This window comes from Panthera uncia (genome assembly GCF_023721935.1).
Source record: "Panthera uncia isolate 11264 chromosome E2 unlocalized genomic scaffold, Puncia_PCG_1.0 HiC_scaffold_20, whole genome shotgun sequence".
Classification (NCBI taxonomy): domain Eukaryota; kingdom Metazoa; phylum Chordata; class Mammalia; order Carnivora; family Felidae; genus Panthera; species Panthera uncia.
Window position 1 is genome coordinate 14,048,180 of NW_026057589.1, and position 22,007 is coordinate 14,070,186.

General features: G+C 43.9%; 1 protein-coding gene across 4 annotated transcripts; it reads right to left on the reverse strand.

Annotated features, from left to right (window-relative positions):
- Positions 1–927: 927 nt before the first annotated feature.
- On the reverse strand, positions 928–20,646 carry TMEM170A (transmembrane protein 170A). Of its 4 annotated transcripts, none has more exons than XM_049622583.1 (3): positions 20,353–20,646; positions 7,995–8,096; positions 928–4,705 (listed from the first exon to the last, which is right to left on the reverse strand). In XM_049622583.1, the coding sequence occupies exons 1-3, from the start codon at positions 20,483–20,485 to the stop codon at positions 4,575–4,577; spliced, it is 366 nt and encodes a 121-aa protein (XP_049478540.1). In that variant the 5' UTR covers positions 20,486–20,646; the 3' UTR covers positions 928–4,574. The 4 variants fall into 4 exon arrangements, with proteins under 4 accessions (XP_049478540.1, XP_049478539.1, XP_049478541.1 ...); XM_049622582.1 differs by having other exon boundaries at positions 7,926–8,096; XM_049622584.1 differs by lacking the exon at positions 20,353–20,646 and adding an exon at positions 19,639–20,334 and having other exon boundaries at positions 7,926–8,096.
- Positions 20,647–22,007: the final 1,361 nt, after the last annotated feature.

Here is a 22,007-nt window from a genome sequence, read left to right on the forward strand (position 1 = left end):
CACAGAATCCGAAGCAGGCTCCAGGCTCTGAGCTGTCAGCACAGAGCCTGACGTGGGGCTTAAACCCGTGAGCTGTGAGATCAAGACATGAGCCGAAGTCAGATGCTCAACCAGGTGCCCCCATACTCAGCACCTTCAGCCCCTCCTCTTCTACAGTCTCTTTCCATTGTCCAATCTTGGGTTATCACCTTTTGAAAACTGAAGACAAGCTCCTCCTCTTAGGTCCTGGATACATACAGTCTTGGGGGCTTCTGGCCAAACTCTGCATGTAGAGTTATCCTGGGGTGCTAAATATTGTTCTGTACCTTGATCTGAGTGGTATTCAGCATAAATGTGTGAACACATAAACGTTCATCAAGCTACACATTTGAGATTTGTGCACTTTACCGTATATTATGCTTCAATAAAAACTACAGAGACATGGTGGATGGGCAGTCTACTGCCAGACATTGTCTGTCTACAATGCCAGGAACTACAGTGGTCACCTTGTGCCCATGATGTAAGCTACTCAAAGAGGCCGATCCAATTTGCTGAAAATGGCAGAACAGAAAAAGACAATGTCAATGAAGAGTACTAAACCAATGTTGGGAGCCTCTCGTCACGAGATTTACTGTTGAAGTATTTCTTTTTCATACATCTTATCAGCTTTTGCCCATGCCAGTGTGGTTTCATACAAAAAGCTTCCAGTTGATAAGATCTAGCCCACAAAGTGCAGTTAAGAGGACTCAAGATTACATAGTAAGTACAGTTTAATCACACCTTTGAACAAGAATTTTACCATAAATTAGTAAGACGTTGAACGTAAAAGGAATACAGCCAAACATATCTTAAGTAGTAAGTTATTTAAAACTCCCTAAATTTAAGTCAGACGTTACTGCAAGATTCAGTTCATTGGCCACTGAATATAGAAATAATAGTCCCAGTTCACAGAATTGAAATTCTTTATTGATAAACATTTATACCAGAATTAGAAATGTCAGTAGAAAAATAAAATTTAAATAATTTTCTATTGTACAAAGATTTGATCATTTGGACTGCAGCAGTTGGTGAAATAATCTAATACAAAAGCTAAGCTGATTTTAGTGACAACCAGCCTAACTAATGCACGAAACAGAAATGCACACACACACCACACTTCCTGCCTGGGGCTGGCTGATGGCAGACGACCTCACCTCCCAGGAAACGGTTTCTTAGGGAAGGTCGATATGCACTGCAGTTGTAGTAAGAACTTAATACACACCAGAGCAGTCAGAAAGGACACTGAAACCAAAAGCCAACATACAATTCCAAATTTAAAAAACATGGGGTGCCTGGATGGCTCAGTCGGTTAAGAAGCTGCCTTCAGCTCAGGTCATGATCTCACAGTTTGGGAGTTCGAGCCCCAAATCAGGCTCTGTACTGACAGCTCGGAGCCTGGAGCCTGCTTCAGATTCTGTCTCCCTCTCTCTCTGTCCCTCCCCCACTCACGCTCTGTCTTTCTCTCTCTCTCTCTCTCTCTCTCTCTCAGAAATAAATAAAACATTAAAAAAAATTAGAAAACATAAGGAATGGCTTAATGATTTGCATCAACTTTTTCTCACTGGTTTAGACATTTCCAGTAAACGTTTTGCTGCAAAATTTAAAAATGAGTTAAGAGCACAAAGAGACATCCTTCTTGTGGAATATTCATTGCAATTTGTACATGGACTTAAGTTTTCGTGAAATGCCTCCCCCACCCCCGCCAAGCCCCCGTATTAAAGAATCCAGCTTTTATGACTGGGAGCTGCCTCCTTCCCCTGCATAAAAAATACTATAAAAAAAAAAAGTGGATATCTAGCTGGGAAGGGGTGTTTGCACAGCCTCTAAGAAAGCCAGTTGTTGGCAAAAATTCTACAAACCTATATATGGTAAAATAAAATGTTCAGCACAAATGCCAGTATTTTTCCATGAGTGACCACCCCCAAATAATTGTGTATTTGAGACAAGAAATTAAAAAAAAAAAAAAAATCCAAAAAAGAACAGACATTCTTTATCATCCAAATAGTTTTTCCTTAAAAACATCTCAAGCTACAAAGCTCAATCTATATAAAGGTCTATAGAAATTTATTCACAGTAGAATGTTCACATATGGGGATGGATGAAATATTCAGTAATTTAAAGATATAGTTTATATTTGAAGTTTTAAAAAAGCAGATCATCAAAATATGGCAAACAAACAAACAAACAAAGATGGGAACAAAAACACCTTTCAAAATGCACTAACTTTTGTGTCTTGGCTCTAAAAGAAAAATAACCAAATATTTAAATCATCTATCAGTATGTTCAAAAATTAGTGTTCAGGAAGAGGGGCCTACCAACCATAGGCCCACGTGTTTAACTTGTGAAATTCTATCCAAAATGTTTTAGGGGAGAATTCTAATAAGAGGTATATTTCAAGAGAGATGATTAAAATAATTTTCTACAATAAAGGATATAATGTCCCCACTTTTTCTTTTTTTTTAGAGTTTATCTTGAGAGAGCAGGGAGGAGAGGGAGGAGGGAGAGGAGGAGGGGGGAGAGAGAGAGAAAGAGAGAGAGAAAGAGAGAGAGAGAGAGAGAGAGAGAGAGAGAATCCCAAGCAGGCTCCGTGAGGAGCCCAAAGCAGGGCTTGAACCCAGAAACCGTGAGATGATGACCTGAGTCAACATCAAGAGTCAGACACTCAACCGACTGAGCCACTCAGGCACCCCTGTCCCCAAGTGTCTTAAATTGAAGGGCTACTTTGCAAAAATCACAGCTCCTTGAACTGGAAAAAGGAGTCTTATTTATAGGGCACCAGGGTGGCTCAGCCAGTGGAGCAAGCAACTCTTGATCTTAGGGTTGTGAGTTTGAGCCCCATGTTGGGGCTCAATTTTTAAGTAGAGATTACTTAAAAATACAATCTCTTAAAAAAAAAAAAAGGCTACATTTGCTTGAAAGAAAGATTTGAGCATTGGAAAGAAAACTTGGGGAATGTATAAAAACATTTGCTGGCATTCCAAGTCTTCTTGTAATTTTCCACCTAGTCTGAATATATGTCACTGTAATTTTGATAAGTGGTCTAATGGCCTATTAAGTTAGAAGGAAATCTCCAGTTAATTTTGTGACCTCTTTGTAATTTTTCCTCTTTGACTTTCCCTGATAAGTTCATCTTCCAGGCTATTTTTAATCAGAAGCTGGAGGGCATATTGCTTTAAATGGAATAGATATTGTTTGTGTGTACATGACCTCATGGGCTGTTAGCCTTACTGTCACAATGAAAACTTTCCTTTAAAAACATCAGGTTTAATGAATCAGAAACTATTCTGAAAACAGAATGACTGTATTCCATACAACGCAGTTAGGTGGTAAGGATCAATTTAGATATCTAATTTTTGCTATCCTTTTTCTTTTGAAGGTCACAGTTTTCAGACATTTTAATAAAAAAGCAATTTAGGCAGAAGAAAAACTAAGATAGCTAAAATTGGGTTAAAGAAACGATGTTTAATTCTCTGTAAGGAAATAGAGTCTCTTGAAGGGAAATGTAAAATGTGGAAGTATATCTGAAAATTAAATTTTAGGCACTTTCTGGGAGTGACCCCCAATACTGTAAAAATGGTAACCATATTAAGACTAAGAAACCAATAACCTTTACCCTAGTTTAAGCTACATTTCAACAATTTCAACTAAAGTCACTAAGAAAAACTGTAACAATGTTTAAACAAAAAACAATTTTTTTGGTACCTCACTGTCCAAACAGCATCCTAACCAATCTGGCTTAAAATTTTGAACTCAAGCTATTTAATAGAGTCTATTTCCAATTAACCAAAATCAAGAGAATGAAAGTGACAAGAAAAGGGGTACAGGAACTTGGGAGGCAAAAAAGTCTCAGTAAGCTAGCTTATTCTGATAAAATGTACAAAACAATAGATTCACATCTCTTAAAATATCTTAAGTAATCAGAGGTCAAGATAGTTCTCCATAAAATGTCACATCATCTTCTTTTCTTTCAGCAGTGGAACTGAAGCCACTACTTGTGTTGTAGGGTTTTTTCCTGTTCTGTTTCACCAAATTTGTTCTCAAAGCTCTACTCAACCAAAACCTACTTGGCACTTACTGTCATGAAGATGTAGCAAAAGAAGAGTCTGCCAAATTCTAATCAAGATTAGATTAAATAAGGTTTTAGTATGGTATACTCTGTTCGGAAAGAAACCAGTATTTTTCATAGTTTCTCTGTTATAGGCAACATTGCATTTTCTCACATATTATTATACATTTCAGTGCAAAGGATGTCAATCTAGAAGCATTGTTGACCTAGCTTGGGTAAAGGTGCACCTGTAAAACTACTTAAATACCGCCCCCCCCCCCCAAAAAAAAAACCCCACTTGATTTGTTTTGGTTGAGAACAATAAGAGTCCAGTAAGATCTTCAATTCCTGGAGCTTCAAATCGCAGAAAGGGCTGAAATGTCATTCTTCACACGTATTTCTTCATCCGTTTCTTCCATTTGAAGAATTAAGAAAACACTACATTCCATAATGTATTCTTTTTGAGGATTCTGTAAAACTGAGGTTTGCCATCAGGGTATAAGGGTGTTCGCTATAGAGTAGCTAAAACCCGTAAAAAGGAGACCACTACTACACAGAATGTCTGTCCGGTGCCCAAGGTGAGGGCTTCAAATGGTATCATTTCCTTTCCTGCTGCTCGGTACACTCCAGCAATTGCAGCACCTGTTTAAAAATTCAAGAGTGTTAAAAAAAAAAAAAAAAATCAAGGTTAATATAATCAGGAAAATACAGTACTTAAAATCCTACCCTAAGTAGAATATTCCAGATTTTTTTACATTAAAATTTAAATATCATAGAAATGTCTTATTCTCCCTATACTTTTCTCTAGATTTTAAGTATTCTCCATATGACTTATAAATTACTGATTAGTGCTTTCAGACGTTGAAAAGTGAGTCCTTAAAATGGAGTCTCCTGGATTTACTGAATAAAATAATCTGGAAATCATAACCCAAATCACAAATTTCCACATGACCTGATTACAAACTCATCACAAAAACATCTCTTATTTGCCATGCTTAACATTTAACAGGTACCTAATAAAATTTTGGTAATGAATGCCAATGAAATTTTCCAGGGAAACTGAACAAGAAATATTTCAGAAAAAGCCAGAGACGCCCGCTCTGCCTTCTACTGTACTCAGCTCCCCTCCCAAAGTGGACGGACGAGCAGCAGAGGGAAAAGGAAAGGGTGACTCTACGTTTATGAAGTTGTTACTAATTCAAAGGGCATGAGGCCAGAGGTGCTAAGGGGGTCCTTCCTGTTCCCCACATCATTAATCGTCTTTATTACGTCAAGTCACCACAACTTTCCAGAAACGGAGTAAACCAAACACAAACATCTGTACCTCCCTAGAAACCCAGATGAATTGTTACAGGGACCCAGCATTGTATTGAGAGAGCCAAGATTTCATTAGTTTGACAATAATAGATCCAAAGTTCCCAGATGACCCTCCTCTCAAAGACCACTCCAAACAGAATCCTCCTTGGTCAGTGTGTTCATTCCTGCAAACAGGTATTTGCCTCTATGTTTTCTAAGATCCCTATTCTCGTGATACTCAGATCAAGCTGGAACAGAGAAAGCACAGCATGAAACAGATTTTGAATAATACAAGACAACATACAGCATCTCAATCAAATGCCTACACATTTTACACATGTGATATGAAAACATATTAACAAATTCGAAGAAGAAGAAAGAGCAAATTAACCAGTATCTGTATTGGTTGCCTGGAACATCTGTGACTTTCAAATGCCCACCTCCAGTGTCTATGCATACGTACGGTGTTATTAACATCTGCAAGGCACCTGCTGCATCGGGCCCCTTCATAATTTAGCTCCCAAACGAGTGGGTGGGTAGAAAGCAGTGTAAGAAACGTGAAGTAGGCCCTAAGGTGGGGCCTAGATGACGAAGAAGGGAAGAACGAAAAAAAAGCAAACCAGGAGGAGCAGTAAAATGGGAAGGAAATGGACTCTACTCACCAGAGTCTTAAAGAGAGAATGGACACATTTATTGCACGATTCCTAAGTGTTAAGTATTATGTTAAGTACTTTAAATAAACATTATTTCCTTTTATCATCACACAGCATCTGAGGAGGGTAGAATTATGCTTCTTTTACGGATGAGAAATCTGAGACAGCTCCTAGGAGCCAGTAATCCAATAAGGAAACTGGAACAGAGGGTCTCTAAAGAGCAGCAGCAGGTGATACAGTTAAAAATACTATATAAAGCCAGTTATGGAAACACCTTAATGCAGACAGGAGAAAACTGGCCGCCTCCTCCTGTTATCACAAAGGTTTCGCCACCTACAGAACACAAAGAAATGAGGCCACTTTGTCCTCAAAAAAAAAAAAAAAAAACCTCAAGTCAAAGAAAAGGCAGAGGGGCAGTTCTATTTAGAGCTCAAGACTTAAATGCACACACTCACACAAAAATTACAAATGAGCAGGAATGTTGTGTTTCTATCTTTTCAGCATGTATTTATGTTTACATATGCACCTGGAAAAAAGTCTGAAAGCATATACCAAAATGCAAACTGAGGTTTTCACTTAGGGATGTGATAATGGAGTGTTTTTAGTTTTGGTTTCTGGAGCTTTTAATTTATATAAAATATATTTATATTTAATCATGAGCTTAAAAATGACCTAAACTGATTCTCATCCTTATGATATCAGCAAAAGCCAAAAACAAGTAAAAACAATTTATAATTTGTTATTCCAGTTCTTTAAAAATTTTTTTAACATTTTTGAGAGAGAGAGAGAGAGAGAGAGAGAGAGATACAGAGCATGAGCGGGGGAGGGGCAGAGACAGCGGGAGACACAAAATCTGAAGCAGGTTCCAGGGTCTGAGCTGTCAGCAGAGCCTGCCTGATGAGGCGCTCAAACCCACGAACTGTGTGATCATGACTTGAGCTGAAGCCAAGCTCAACCGACTGAGCCACCCAGGTGCCTGTGTTATTCCAATTTATTTTTAAATGTTTATTTATTTTTTGAGAGAGAGAGAGAGAGAGAGAGAGAGCGCGAGCGAGCGGGGGAGGGGCAGAGACCGAGGGAAACAGAATCTGAAGCAGGTTCCAGGCTCTGAGCTGTCAGCACAGAGCCCGACATGGGGCTCGAACCCACACGCCATGAGATCATGACCCAAGCTGAAGTCCGACGTTCAACTGACTGAGCCACCCAGGCGCCCCTCCAATTCTTATTCAGAAAGTTTTGACAGGGGAAAAAAATAACCAGAAGACAAATCAGGTACCATTCATTAAAAAAAAAAATTTTTGAAAGAATACAAGTGGGGGAGGGGCAGAGAGGGGAGGTTAGAGAGGATCTGAAGCAGGCTCTACAATGACAGCAGCAAACCCCGGGTGGGGCTCGAACTTGCAAACCATGAAATCATGACCTGAGCTGAAGTCGGATGCTCAACCGACTGAGCCACCCAGGTGCCCCAAATCAGGTACTTTTCTGAACTAGAATTACTCTTCCATCCTTAAAAAATTATTATTCATCCTGAGTGAGGAGAAGGACCTCGTCAACAATCTTTTGATGCCATCAGTCAATTGATAGCTGACAAGAAAGGAGCAGTAGCTTCCAAAAAGATAAACACCTTTTACTAGATTTCAAAATGTAGTTTTACTACATCTCAAAAGCCTCACACGGCTTATCTGAAGCCAGTGAGAGAAAATACAACTTAGGAAGTCAAAGATGTTAGCCAAATCATAGGAGGGGGAGGCGGGGGTTAGAGATAAGAGAAAAACAGTACGCTAAAGAAAGCGCCCATGGTTAAAAGCCACCCTTTGTTCTTCATTTCACACAGACATGTTTCTAAAATGGGTCCTGAAATTAAGCGACTAGTCATAGGAAACGTATGACTGGTATTTTAATGTCTAACATACTTGTCAAGATTCCAGCAGTAATTGGTCCCACGATGCCCATCAACAGGATGCTTACAGACATGAACCTACCATATTTGTGATGTCTGAGGGTGAAGAGGGCCAGTAATCCAGCAGGGACATGGAAGAAGAGAGAGGACACCAGTGCCCACAGGAACACACCATACCACATCTCTACGAGGAAAAGCAAAGAAAGGTCACAAGTCACAGACTTTCCTAGTACAGGAATTACCAAGGGCTCCTCATCATGCCCGCTTATTTCATTTTCAAAGCCATCCAGGTGCCAGGTAGGTTCAGCAGTCAAATATCCAAAATATTGATGGTTCTAGAGGGATTAGCAAACCACGGCCCTCAGGCCACCACCTGGTTTTGTGCATAAACTCTCACTGAACGCAGCCATGCCCATTCATTTAAATCTTGTCTAGGCCTGCTTTCAAGCTACAAGAGCAGAACTGAAACAGTGACAAAGAGCACATGGCCTGCAGAGTCTGAAATATTTACTATCTGGCCATTTCCAGAAGAACTTGGTCAACCCCTAAAATGCTCAGTCATTTTAGACTTCTACGATGGAAAAGCTTTACAGTTTTATTCATTCAACAGTCATTTCCTTTTTTTAAATTATTTTTAAGTTAAAATTTTTTTTTTTATTTTGAGAGAGAGCGACAGAGAGAGAGAGAGACAGAGAGAGAATGCCAAGTAGGCATTGCACTGTTAGCTCAGAGCCTGATGTGGGGCTTGAGCTCATGAGCCATGAGATCATGGCCTGAGCCAAAATCAAGAGCTGAATGCTCAACTGACCAAGCCACCCAGGTACTCCACAACAATCATTTTCTACTCAGCCATCAAAAAAAAAAAAAAAAGAAATCTCACCATTTGCAATGACGTGGATGGAACTAGGGTACATTATGCTAAGCGAGGTAAGTTAGAGTAAGACAAATACCATATGATTTCACTCATGTGGAATTTAAGAAACAAAACAAAGGAACACAGGGTAATGGAAGGAAAAATTAAATAAGATAAAAACAGAAGGGGAGGCAAACCATAAGAGACTCGTAACTATTCTTAACTATAAAGAACAGAGTTGCTGAAGGGAAGGTGGGTGGGGCACAGGCTACACGGGTAACGGACATTAAGGAGGATACTTGTGATGAGCACTGGGTGTTACATGTAAGTGATCAATGTTTTCAATATAGGTTACCACGGATCAAGGTCCTAAATACATACATACATACACACATACATACATAAATTCATATCAGGCCATCACGTCTTAGAATAGCAAAGCTCTTTAAGATATGAAATAAATACCAGAAAATATAAATGTCTGCCTTAGAGACAAACGGCACATAAGTGAGGGGGCAGGTTAGAGCAACTAGTTCCTAGGGAGAATGTCTAATTGACTTTTAAGATGACTGTAATTTAGGCAACATTAAAGTATATGATCAGCAACTATGTCTAAAAACCTATGCATGAGCCACCTCAGAAAATACAAAAAAGGAGGAGATACCACCCTGCCCTCAAGACTTTGCAATCTGGTAAACAGCAGACAGAGCAATTCCCCTCAGTGAGCGCAGGCAAGCCTTCAGAATTCTCAAAATAGCCCCTAAGCTACCCACATGGATACAATGAAGGTGTCACGTGAGATAAAATATATTGTCCATCCTTGCGTTAGGAGCAGGTAAGTAACAGGCAGTTTCAGAGACCAGTCAACAGCTTAAACTTAGACATTCTGGACCACAGCACTACCGACATCGGGACCAGTTAACCCTTTGTTGTGGGGGGCTGTCCTGTGCATCGCAGGACACGGAGCAGCACCCTAGCCTCTCCCCACTAGATGCCAGTACTGGCCTCCCCCCAGTTGCAATGACCAAAATTATCTCCAGACTTTGCCAGATGTCCTCCTGGGGCAAAACTTCCCTGAGTAAAAACGAGTGTCCTGACTACAACAGAGGGTTTATAAGATTAAAAGCAGTTAAAGCTACAAAGATAGGGGCGCCCGACTGGCTCAGTCAGTACAGCATGTGACTCTTGAACTCAGGGTCATGACTTTAAGCCCCACATTGGACGTGGAGACTACTTAAAAAAAAAAAAAAAAAGCTACAAAGACAGATGGGGTCACACTATGGTGGGCCTTCAAGGCCAGACTAAAGACTTCAGTGTGAAAGCCCTAAAAGTACCATTAAAGGTTTTGAGCAGTAAAGGGTTGTCCGGACGCTATTTCACAGGCCCCACCTTACACTCCCAATAGGAGTACAAACTAGAAAACCTTTCTGGAGGGTAATTTAGAAGGGTGTATCCAAGAAAGTCCAGTGTGCACACCTTTGCCATAGAGACTTTACTTCCAGGAATACATCCGACAGGAATACACATGCAGGCAAGGCCAGAGATAACAAGGGGTTCCCGGCAGCATTGTCTGTAATGGCAAAGACTAGATGCCAACTGTACGTCCATCAGTGTAGGACTTGTCAAACATGTTTGGGTGCAGCTACATAATGTAACATTTAAAAAAATTTTTTTTTTATTTTTGAGAGAGAGACACACACACAGAGTGCAAGTGGGGGAGGGGCAGAGGAGGAGGGTGACACAGAATCCGAAGCAGGCTCCAGGCTCTGAGCTGTCAGTACAGAGCCCAACACGGGGCTCGAACTCATGAACCGTGAGATCATGACCTGAGCTGAAGTTGGATGCTTAACCACCTGGGCCACCCAGGCGCCCCTACATACTGTAACATTATACTATCACGTAAAAACATGGGATAGATCTTTATATACTGATGGGATAAGATGCCCAAGCCACAGTGGGAAGTAAAAAAAAAACAACAAGTTCCAGAAGAGTGTACAGAAGACGCTGTTTTTATAAAAACAAAAGAAACGAACGAGTGCGTAAGTCTATGAATTCGGAAAACAGTCTGGATGTAGGTGTACTTAATAAATATTGAGGACATGTGCAGGCGCTGTTCTAAGTGCTTTACAAATCTTAACCAGTGCAATCTTCTAAACAACTCTGTGAGGCACATGATATCCCTGGCTCTTGGCTGAGGAAACAGAGGCAGAGGGAGGGAAGGAATTTGCCAGAGCCCACAGTGCCAGTGGGGGCTGGGGCAGAGCCCTATTGGGCCCCATGCATGCTCCATGCTGGCAAGCTACAAAAGAGCCTTATTTCTGGGGGGTGGGATAGGTTGGGGTAGGGCTAATGACAATTCACTTTTTACTTTGATTTTTCTTAAAAAGCTTTTCTAGCTGCTTACTGGCTTTTACAGAATTATTATTAAAAGAAAGTAGAAAAAGAAGAAAAAAGGCTTTTGTTTCCAAAAGAACAGTTTGGGAAGGTTGGTGGGATTGGAATGAACAATTACAGAAACGATGAGGAGCACTAACTGGCTTGGGGAGCGTGGAGAGCGGGAAGGGCAGGACCAGGGGCTCTTCTCCAAGCTGTATCTGAAGCTGCATCTGAAGCAGTCATAAGAATGACTGCTGGGCGGGGGCACCGGGGGGCTCAGACAGTTGGGCAGTTGATCGTCAGACTCCATTTCAGTTCTGATTGTGATTTCACAATTCTTGAGATGGATCCCCGTGAGGTGGACTCCCAAGTGACAGCACGGAGCCTGCCTGGGATCCTCTCCTTCTCTGTCCCTCCCCCACTCACTCTTCACGCTCAAAAAAAAAAAAAAAAAAAAAAAAAAAAAAAAGAATTACTGCTGTGCATGTTTCCTTCCCAATTTCTTATTCTTGTTGTGGGTGGGAGCCAAATGCCCCCAAGCCACCCTTGGCATTGTCACCGGTGGCTATACTAATTCTTTGCTCATTTTGACTCACCTAAAGCTTCAATTAACACTATATTCGACACACACCTGAATTAGGACACCTAGTTCATGCTTTGAATGAAAGTGTCAGGTGTGCCCCATCTAGGGCTCAATGCTTATTAAAAATAACAAACGACTGAGGGTGTTTTGGCACTTTTGCTCTGGTGAAAAACAGATTGCTATAAAAACTTTCAAACCGTTTGTGAGACTTTTTTTTTACCCCCCGCCGAACAAGATCTATCTTCAGAAAAATTTCATAATACTGTTGAAACTGGTCTGTTTGACAGGGTTTGCCAAATTCTGCTAAGCCAAGTTAGATCATGAAATATGGGGCATAAAGTGATTAAATAGTAAGGTCCCAAACTTAAAAACTAAATATATGTAACATAAAAAGCTAATATATGTAAAAATATAGTGTCCAGAAACCGCCCCTCGAATACGTGTGCCCCCGCCAGAGCTCTGGTGCCCACACACCTCTCCTGCACCCTGGCTCAGTGACAGCAGCTTGGTCTTTTCAGCCTAAGCCCCCTCGTACTCCACCGCCGCCAGCTTGACCCCACGCCATGGCACAGAACCATGCTGTCCCCTTCCAAAGCAGTAACCCCATCTTCAATCCCACAGTCCTTACCAGCTACTCCCCAAATCACGTGGAGACTCTGACCTCTATCCCACCACCGAGCGTGTGAAATTCTATGACGGCACCGGGAATGCCAGCGTCCCAGGGTGGACAATGGGATGCAAAATCTGCCTCTAAGAACTCAGAGCAGTTGCCATTCTGGCTGCTGGCTGCCACAACGGACTTCAGACCCCGCCACTGAGCCGATACTACTCTCGGGCCCTGCTGGAGCTCCCCAAGTTTTAGAGGTAAGCACTGCTCTCAGGAGCAACTCAAGGCGGTGCTGGAGCCTGGCTTCATACTGGACGCCATGGCACCATCAGGGCATTGAGCTGGGAGGTGGGGCCTTGATCTGCCAGAGACATACCAAATTGATAACTGCATGGAAGGTGGTCCGAGAGGATCGAGGCCTGATGAGAAAGGAAGAGAGACCTCTCTCTCCGTCTCTCACTCTCTCTCCCTGCCATGTGAGGACATAGCAAGAAGGCAGCCTAAGAGGGCCCTCACCACAGCATGGCCATCCAGGCTCCAAAACTGTGAGAAAATAAGTTTTTATTTTTAAAAAAATTTTTTAAAGTTCATTCATTTTTGAGAGATAAAGAGAGACAGTACGGGTGGGGGAGGAGCACCAAGAGAGAGGGAGACACAGAATCCGAAGCAGGCTCCAGGCTCTAAGCTGTCAGCACAGAGCCCAACGTGGGGCTCAAACTCACAAACCGTGAGACCATGACCTGAGCCAGAGTCAGGAGCTTAACGGACTGAGCCACTTAAACCACTTCAGCCTAGGGGCGCCTGGGTGGCTCAGTCGGTTAAGCGTCCAACTTCAGCTCAGGTCATGCATGATCTCACAGTCTGTGAGTTCGAACCCCGTGTCGGGCTCTGTGCTGACAGCTCAGAGCCTGGAGCCTGCTTCGGATTCTGTGTCTCCCTCTCTCTGCCCCTCCCCTGCTCATGCTCTGTCTCTCTCTGTCTCAAAAATAAATAAAAACATTAAAAAAAAAATTTAAAAAAAAACACTTCACCCTATGGCATTTTGTTACAGCAGCCTAAAACACCAACCCTCACTCCTTCCCTATTTTCCTGGTGCACAGCACCTGCCTGAGGAGGACTGCTAGGCTACCAACCCACATCTCAATTTTCCTGAAAGCTGAGAAGCCTATTTGTAAACAAGGTGTGGCACAGCAGGTCAGCACTTCCGGAGTTTCTGAGAAGGGGAAGCATACCGCACGCACCCTCCTACAACCTTGAGCTGCATCCATTAGCTCCATCAGTGCCTACAAATCTTAGAGAACATCACTTAAGTCACACTAAGGAGGAAAAAAAGGGCTTTATTATGTTAGGTGAGTAGTCTAGTTTATAAAACACTTTTCAGATGGATGAGATTATTAAAGGACTCTTAATAGCAAAGGCAAACCCCAATCAATAAAACACTTAAAAAAAAAACTAAGCGATTTCCCTTTAACCTACTGCATCTTAATTTGCTATCTACGTAATAGCTACTTATGGATCATCATATAGTACTTTCATTTCTTCGGTTCAATATGCTGTCAAAAATCTGTGTCTACATATCTTACAGTATTTCTCTGTTCACTATTTCAAATCAAGCGAATTATCTTCAGCTTTGCTTACTCTGACGGCTGAAGTCCTAGCACTGCCTGATGTTGAAGTATAAATCAGAAAATTAATCTGCAACAAAAAATTATAAGGGGCAATCAGATTAAGCACCGGTGACAGACTGGGCTCCAAAGATGTCTACACACTCATCCCCAGAGCCCATGAATAGGTGGCAAAGGCAGTTTGCAGAGGTGATTAGGTTAGGAGTCCTGGGATAGGTGAGTAGACTGGCTTTTCCAAGTGGGCCTAATGTAATCACAAGGGTGCTTGTAGGAGGAGGCAGGAGGGTTGGAGACAGAGTGCTTGGAAGATGCTATGCTTCTGGCTTTAAAGATGAAGGAAGGGGGCGAGAGGCAAGGAATGCAGGTGACCTGTAGAAGACGGAAGAGGCAAGAAAACCAATTCTTCCTAGAACCTTCAGAGGAAGGTAGCGTTGCTGACCCATTTTGGATTTCAGGCCTCCAGAACTCTACGATGTTTGAAGCCACTAAATTGTGGTAAGTTGTTACTGTGCCAATAGCAAACGAATACAAGCGCCAAGAGTTTATTCTTTCAACAATCAAGTATTTACTGAGCCCGTCCCCTATGTCAGGCACTTGAGTGAAACAAAACAAGACAAACATGCTGTCCACAAGGAGCTTATTACCTTTAAGAATCTGTTTTTCAGACAGACGGTTCAGTTAAAGGGATAAGCCACACAGACTGCAGATTCCTCTAGGTGAGTTCTTTATTAACGGAAAGGGTTTGTAATGGCTGGCTCCCTATCTAATCTCCACAACTGAGTCAACCAATTTCTAAGCAAGGCCTCAAGACCAACCAGGCCCCAGTCAGAGTAGCAGAAGAAGCCTAAGCCAAGTGGGCAGGGTGAGGCTCAGCACTCAGCCATCCTTTTAGCTGGCCCCACTCTATCTTATGTTACGTCAAACAACCGAATGAACAAGCTCAGCTTCTCTGAAGCCAGGGTTCTAAGGGAACCTGGGAACTGTAGTCCTACCTGGTCCTGGCAACTCAGTGCTGGACTGCCTTCACACTAATTGCCCATCAGCCTACATCTCTCCACACTGCCCACTGTGAGACCCCTCTCTTACTGAACCCCACCTACCCACCATGGTCCCCTCTGGTCCCCTGCAAAATCAAATACATATATATCGGTTACTGCCCCCAGTTCCTGACAGAGCTCCTAAAACCCTTTAAATAATGGTGCTAAGTGTCAGTTGCTTAAGTGTCCAACTTCGGCTCAGGTCATGATCTCACGGTTTGTGAGTTCGAGCCCTGCATCGGGCACTGTGCTGAAAGCTCAGAGCCTGGAGCCTGCTCTCTGCCCCTCCTCCTCTTGCACTCTGCCGCACCCCCCTCTCAAATAAACAAACATTTAAAAAATTTTTTAAGAAAAAAATAATGGTGCTAGAAAATATTCTGTTCTCATATTTAGTCTTTTATTATTTTTTTAAACATCTATTTTTGAGAGACAGAGCGTGAGCAGGGGGAGGGGCAGAGACAAAAGGAGACACAGAATCTGAAGCAGGCTCCAGGCTCTGAGCGGTCAGCACAGAGCCCGAAGCGGGGCTCAAACTCATGCACCTGTGAGATCATGACAGGACCCTCAACTGACTGAGCCACCCAGGCACCCCCTAATATTTACTCTCTGACCCTGGTTTCTAACACAGAACTTCCAAATCCCTTGGAATTTCCAGGCACCTCTTTTGTTCGCAGAAGGCACTCTTGGTAGGCTCCAGGATGGTCACCAGAAAGCCATGATTATAAGCATGGAACTTTCAGCCCCATCCTCCATCCTCTGGAAAGGGAGAAGGGTTGGAAGTGGAGTTAATAATCAATCACGCGTACGTGATTAATCCTCCATATAATCCCCAAAGCAGGGAGTTCAGAGAACTTCCGGGTTTGGTGACTACACCTATGTCTTGGGAGGGTGGCAGGCCCAGCTCCACAGGGACAGAAGCTCCTTTGTTCAGAATCCCTTCTGAATTCACCCTATGTAACTCTTTATCTGGTGTTCATTTGTATCCTTCAATATTCTGTGTAATAAACTGGTGATTTAGTAGGTAAAGTATTTTCCTGGGTTCTGTGAACTACTCTAGAAAATTAACTGAACCAAGGAAGAGGGTCATAGGAACCTCCAACTTAGAGCCGGCCGGTCAGAAGCACAGCCAACCACCTAGACCTCTGACTGGCATACGAACTGGGGAAACTGAGCCCTTTACCTGTGGGATCTAGTGTTAACTCCAGGTAGACAGAGTAGGAACTGAACTTCAGGACACCCAACTAGTGTCACAGAATTGGTAGACGTGTAGAAAACCCTACAATTGGTGTCAGAATGTGGTGAATGTGGGAGTAGTGTGAGAATAAAGGAAAGCAGGGAGTTTTCCCCAAGAGACCTTTCCACTCCTCCTTAACAGTGATGGCCTTCCCACCAGGACTGCCCGCTGCGGGCTGTCACCTCTCTTCTGACACCACTGCCTGACTGACTGCTCACTGCTGGTTTCTGAGTGTAACCCTCTGGCCTGTCTCACTCCAGCGGCCTCTTGGTCCTGATCTGGCCTTCCGTCTATTCACACAAAGCCAGAAAATCAGTGCTAAAGGATATGAAGTATATTGTGAGGGGTTGTTTTATTATTATTTTTTTTTATCTGAGAGAGCGCAAACACAAGCGAGGGAGAGGGGTAGAGGGAAAGATGGGATCATGACCTGAGCCGAAATCAAGAGCTGGACGCTCAACTGACTAAGCCACACCAGTGCCCCAAGTATGAGGTTTCTTGTTGGGGTGATAAAATATTCTAAAGTTACTTGTGATGATGGGTGCAAACTCTGCAGATGCTGAAAACCACCGAATTATACACTCAGGAGTTGGCCAAATCATCCGTCCTCTGCTCAAAACCCTCCCATACCACCCTCTGGGAGGTGACCTCACCTCTTCCTCCCTGCTTTGCCCACAATCTTCCGTCCTCCATGGTGGCCTTCTTTATGTTTCCTAAGTAAACTCCTGAGCCAGGGCTCTGAACCTGCTGTGTCGTTGTCCAGAAGCTTCTCCCAACAGCTGCATGGCTCGTGCCTCACGTCCTTCAGATTGCAGCTCCAATAGCATCATCATCAAGAGCTTCCTCATGACCCTAAGTAAAACGGCATTCCCCCACCTGACGCACAAGACCTGCCACTTACTATCTCCCTCCTGTCTGACAACACCGGCTCTTCCTTTCCATACTTTCATTTTCTCTCTATCCTCCTTTGTTTTCCTCACTACACATCTTTACTTGGTACCTAGAAAATAATAGGCAGGCAACAGACACTTGAGTAAATACTTACTGAGTGAATGCATAAATAACTGGTCTTGAGTGTGACCCATTCTTGGCTCCGGCAACGGCACAACCAAACCCTAGGTAGGTTTCAGTTTAACTATCACAGGACACGCTTTAACACTGCCATTAATAAAAATTCCTACCTTCAGAAAGTTCCTGCTTTCCTGCTAAAAGACAAGATCTGCCTTTCAGATTTGCTAAAAAACGATGACAAAAGAAATCTGAACAACCTGGAATAGGGACGGTTAGGCGGCAATCTAAATGGCTAAATTGCAAATGCAGGTTAAAAAAATCAATTCAAAGCTTCCTGATGGTGACAAACCACAGAGTATTTTAGAGCAACGATTTTGCCATATTGACTTGTCGTAAAGTGCAAGTAGCCTTTTCTGTGAGGCCAAAACAGAAGTAATTCCAGATTCAGGTCAATGAATAGAACTCACTGTAAGCAGGCTTTGGTGCCTCAAAAAGGATCAAACTGCACGTACCTATAACATCCATTAGTCCAGTTAAAGATGAGACACAGCAGGGAGGCTCTGTGTTTACCCATCCCATTCTGATCAACTTCAGATCAAGGGCTATATCTCATGTATGTTTATATCCCAAGCCCAGAGCCTGCACTGGGCCAAATGTATACTTGCTGAATATGAATGAATAGTTCCCCCAAATTTTATATATATATATATATATATATATATATATATATATATATATATATCAATAGAACTGCCCATAAACTCATGTACATGTGGCAGTTTCCTGTTTTCAGAATACTTTCTGAAAGCAAAACAATTCTCATAGCTGTCATAGCTACTATGACATAATGTCTAACTACTGTCCCAAATCCACTTATCTCAGTCTTAAAGAAAAGGCAACCAAAAGATAGACAGACTGGAGAATATTCAGCTCCAAAGTACCACCTCACATATGACTTATCGCAAAAGGATTAAGGTACCCTTTCAGTGGAGAGATCCGATAAACACCACCTTCACCAAATGATTACTGACAGCAGTGTTAGTAAAGGTACACCGCGATGTTAAAGGTCTCCTGATATAATGCACTGGGAAGTGGACGCCACCTGTATAGATAGGATTCTAAACAAAAATGTTTAATCTGAATGTAAGCATGAAAAAAATGATCGATAAACTTAAATTATAGGACATTCTATGAAATTAGGCTGGACTCTTCAAAAATGTGAAGGAACAAAGATGGAGTAACTGTTCTAGATTCACGGAGACTAAAGAGACATGGCACCTAAATGCACAGTGTGATCCTGGATTAGATCTGGGTTTTTTCGTTTGTTTGCTTTTTTTAAAGAAAAAAGCTATGTGGGGAGCCTGGGTGGCTCAGTTGGTTAAGCATCAGAATTCAGCTGAGGTCATGATCTCGCGGTCTGTGAGTTGGAGCTCCGCGTTGGGCTCTGTGCTGAGAGCTCAGAGCCTGGAGCCTGCTTTGGGTTCTGTGCCTCCCTCTCTCTCTGCCCCTCCCCTGCTCTGTCTCTCTCTCTCTGAAAAATAAACATTAAAAAATTAAATAAATTTAAAAAAAGATACATGCTGAAGTATTAGGCACGAAGCATCATCACTTCGGTAACTTCCTTTCAAATGGGTCTGCAGAAAATAAAAACGTTGTGTGCGCGTGTGTATGTATGTACATACACAATTCACACACACATATATGCATATACAGATAAAGCAAAAGAATGAAAACGTTAATAATGAGTCGAAGTAAAGTACTTCAATGTATCAGTATGTTTGAAAATTTCAAAATAAGGAAACAAAAACAGACTAATCTGGTCCAGCAGAACCTCCAGACTGTGTGTACATTGCATTTTTCATAGTGTCTCCAGAATGCCATAGATTTGTTGTCACGGTCAAATGTGCTCTTAGTACCTTTTGAAACAACGGGAGCTGCCAGATTATCATTTTAGCTAGAGTTCCAAACTAACATCTGCATCTGCCCCAACGTGGTTATTATCATCAGCTGTCCCACAAAGCTGTCAGGGAAACTACTAGGCAGGTAATACACACCAAGTCCCGGGGGTCCACGGAACGGCGCCCGGCAGTCGCTTCCCCGTGGAAGAGAAATCACAGGTGCCTTGTTTATGACTGCAGCCAGTAAGTAATCCAATCGTCCTTCTTTTGCAGGTCCCTGGCGCAGTTCTCGAATTGTTTACTCCCAGTCACCTTTGCCGGACAGCCCCACCTCACCCTTCCATCGCCACTGTTCTGTCTCCTGGCCTTTTAAAGGTCCAACACAGAACTGCGCCCTCCCCTCAAAGCCTTTATGAGCCTTCCCCAGTCATTTCTCCTCCTCTCAGTTTTCTGAGCACGGAGAGCTTTCTACCTTCTTATAAATTTGGAAAAAAACCCTTACATCAGGCCCAGCAGAAGCTCCGGCGGGCGTTAAGGAGAGTGAAAACGCATCTGTGTCAGAGATCTCGAACGCGGGAGTGGGGAATTCGGCAACAGGTCTCAGAAAGTGATTCCTCGAAAGAGAAGCTGGCGGAGTGGGTGCGTTTGGACGCAGGTGGGACAGCGATCGGCAGACAACCCGGGGGCACCCGGGGCTGGGGCGAAATTACACACCAGGGCAGCGCGGAGTGCCGACCGCCCCTCAGCCCGGCCGGGACGGTTCGGCGTCCGAGCTGCGAGAGCCGCGCGGCCGGCGCGGACCACAGGGGCCAGGCGCCTCGAGCCCCTAACTAGCAGGCGCGACGGCCTCCGGGGCTCTGTCGGGTCCCGGTCTGACCCTGGAGCTTCTGGAAACTCCAAACAGCAACATCAGCTCGGGTGGAGGCCGAGCTCCCTCCACTGACGGGTCCACTCGCGGCCGCTCCCTCCGCTCTGGCCCCCAGCGCAGAGTCGGAATGGTCCGCCAGAGGTGCCGGCGGGGAAGCGACGGAGGAAGAGCTATATCCCCCAGCTCCCCGCCGAGGGAGCGGGAACCTCCTTCCAGGAGGCATACAGCGCGGGCAAAGTGGGACAGACGGGCGGAGAGGACCCCGCCGCGGGGGAAGGGGCGCCCCCCGGCCGGGCGGCGGCGACGGAGCGCGGAGTGCGCAAGCGCGGGGCGGGGCGGGGCCGGTACCTGGGAAAGAGCAGAGAGAAGTGGAGTTGGGGCACAGGGTCCCGTTGCCCACCCGCGGCACGAGCTTCAGGCTGAGGATCTGCTGTAGGAGCCCGGCCGACCCTCCGCTGCCGCCGCTCCCCTCGTGCTCCATCCCGCCGCCATTCACCGCAGAGAGATGTGGGGGAGCGTCCGAAGTGCTGCCGAGGCTCGCTCGCTCTCACTCACAGACCAAAGCGCTCTCTGACTCTACCTCCTCAGCGTCACCCTCGGTTGGGGCCCTCTTCCTCCCACCTCAACGGCTCAGCCAAGTGATGGGACCTTTCTCCAATCACAGGACGCTGCAGATGGCAGAGGCGGGGCGAGAATTGTTCCCTCCCCTGACGTTGCGTACGGCTCACCGAAACCTGGCACCCACGGGCTACGCCCCCTACTGGGCAAGTGTCTCCTGCTCCAGAGTAGGATGTGCGAAGCTCTGCCCTTCTCTGCAGCGCCACCTATAAGACAGTAGGGGGATTGCATACCCTCCCCAGACCCGGCGCGTAGATTTCAAACGGATCTTAGCAATGAGAATCAGATGGTTCAGCAGCCAGGTGAAGGAGGCTGGAAGACATCAGCAATACCTCCAATATTTGGAGGGAAAGTGAATTTTTTGAAAGCTTAACTTTCTTTAAAGTAAAAAGCCTTGCTTGCAGGGACGCCTGGGTGGCTCAGTGGGTTAAGCATCTGACTTCAGCTCAGGTCATGATCCCACAGTTGCGGAATCCAAGCTCAGCATCTGGCTCTCTGCTGTCAGCACAGAGCCTGCCTGCTTTGGATCCTCTGTTTCCCTCTCTCTCTGCCCTTCCCCAGCTTGTTCTTTCTCTCTCTCAACATAAATGTCAACAAATTTTAAAGAAATGCATTGCTTACAAAGTTCATAGTATTTTACGTAATATTAATTCAAGAGCATTAGCAAGATTGTTTATTAGAGTTCCCTCTTGAAGATTTTGTTTTGAGAGCTAATGTCCTTTCCTCAACACTGCAACTGGGATTTTGCATCAACCAAGAAACATCTAAAATGGAAATAGTAAGTATTAAAAAAAGTCATGAAATATTTAATGCTATCTTCTGGTACATTTCTCAGACCATGAGAGTGTGTAAGAAGTGGAAGAAACATTATTTTAGGGTTATATAACAATCAATAGTGTATCACATTAGGAAACATTAGTTTTAATTTACAAGTCTACCCCCCAATTCTGAATTGAGAGGTTAAAAAAAATGACATTTACACTTGCAGGAGTCAGAAAATGTATGTTTGATGTGCCCTTTCTTTTTAAAAACATTCTTTTAGGGGCACCTGGGTGGCTTAGTCGGTTAAGTGTGGGCTTCGGCTCAGGTCATGATCTCAAGGTTCATGAGTTCAAGCCCCACGTCAGTCTCTGCGCTGACAGCTCAGAGCCTGGAACCTGCTTCAGATTCTCTGTCTCCCTCTTTCTCTGCCCCTCCCCTGCTCACACTGTCTCTCTCTGTCTTTCAAAAATAAATAAACGTTAAAATTTTTTTAATTTTTTAATGTTTATTTTTGAGACAGAGACAGAGGGCAAGGCAGGCGGAGGGGCAGAGAGAGAGGGAGACACAGAAACCAAAGCAGGCTCCAGGCTCAGCTGTCAGCACAGAGCCCAATTCAGGGCTCA

What these genes read in the sequence shown, in the direction of transcription:
- TMEM170A (XM_049622582.1), bottom strand. Translation starts at nt 20,485, where the DNA reads ATGGAGCACGAGGGGAGCGGCGGCAGCGGAGGGTCGGCCGGGCTCCTA. An exon ending in TTCTCTCTGCTCTTTCCCAG is followed by an intron (nt 8,097 to 20,352) that starts GTACCGGCCCCG and finishes TTTTCCTCGTAG; the next exon opens with AGATGTGGTATGGTGTGTTC. An exon ending in TACTGCTGGAATCTTGACAA is followed by an intron (nt 4,706 to 7,925) that starts GTATGTTAGACA and finishes ATTTTTAAACAG; the next exon opens with GTGCTGCAATTGCTGGAGTG.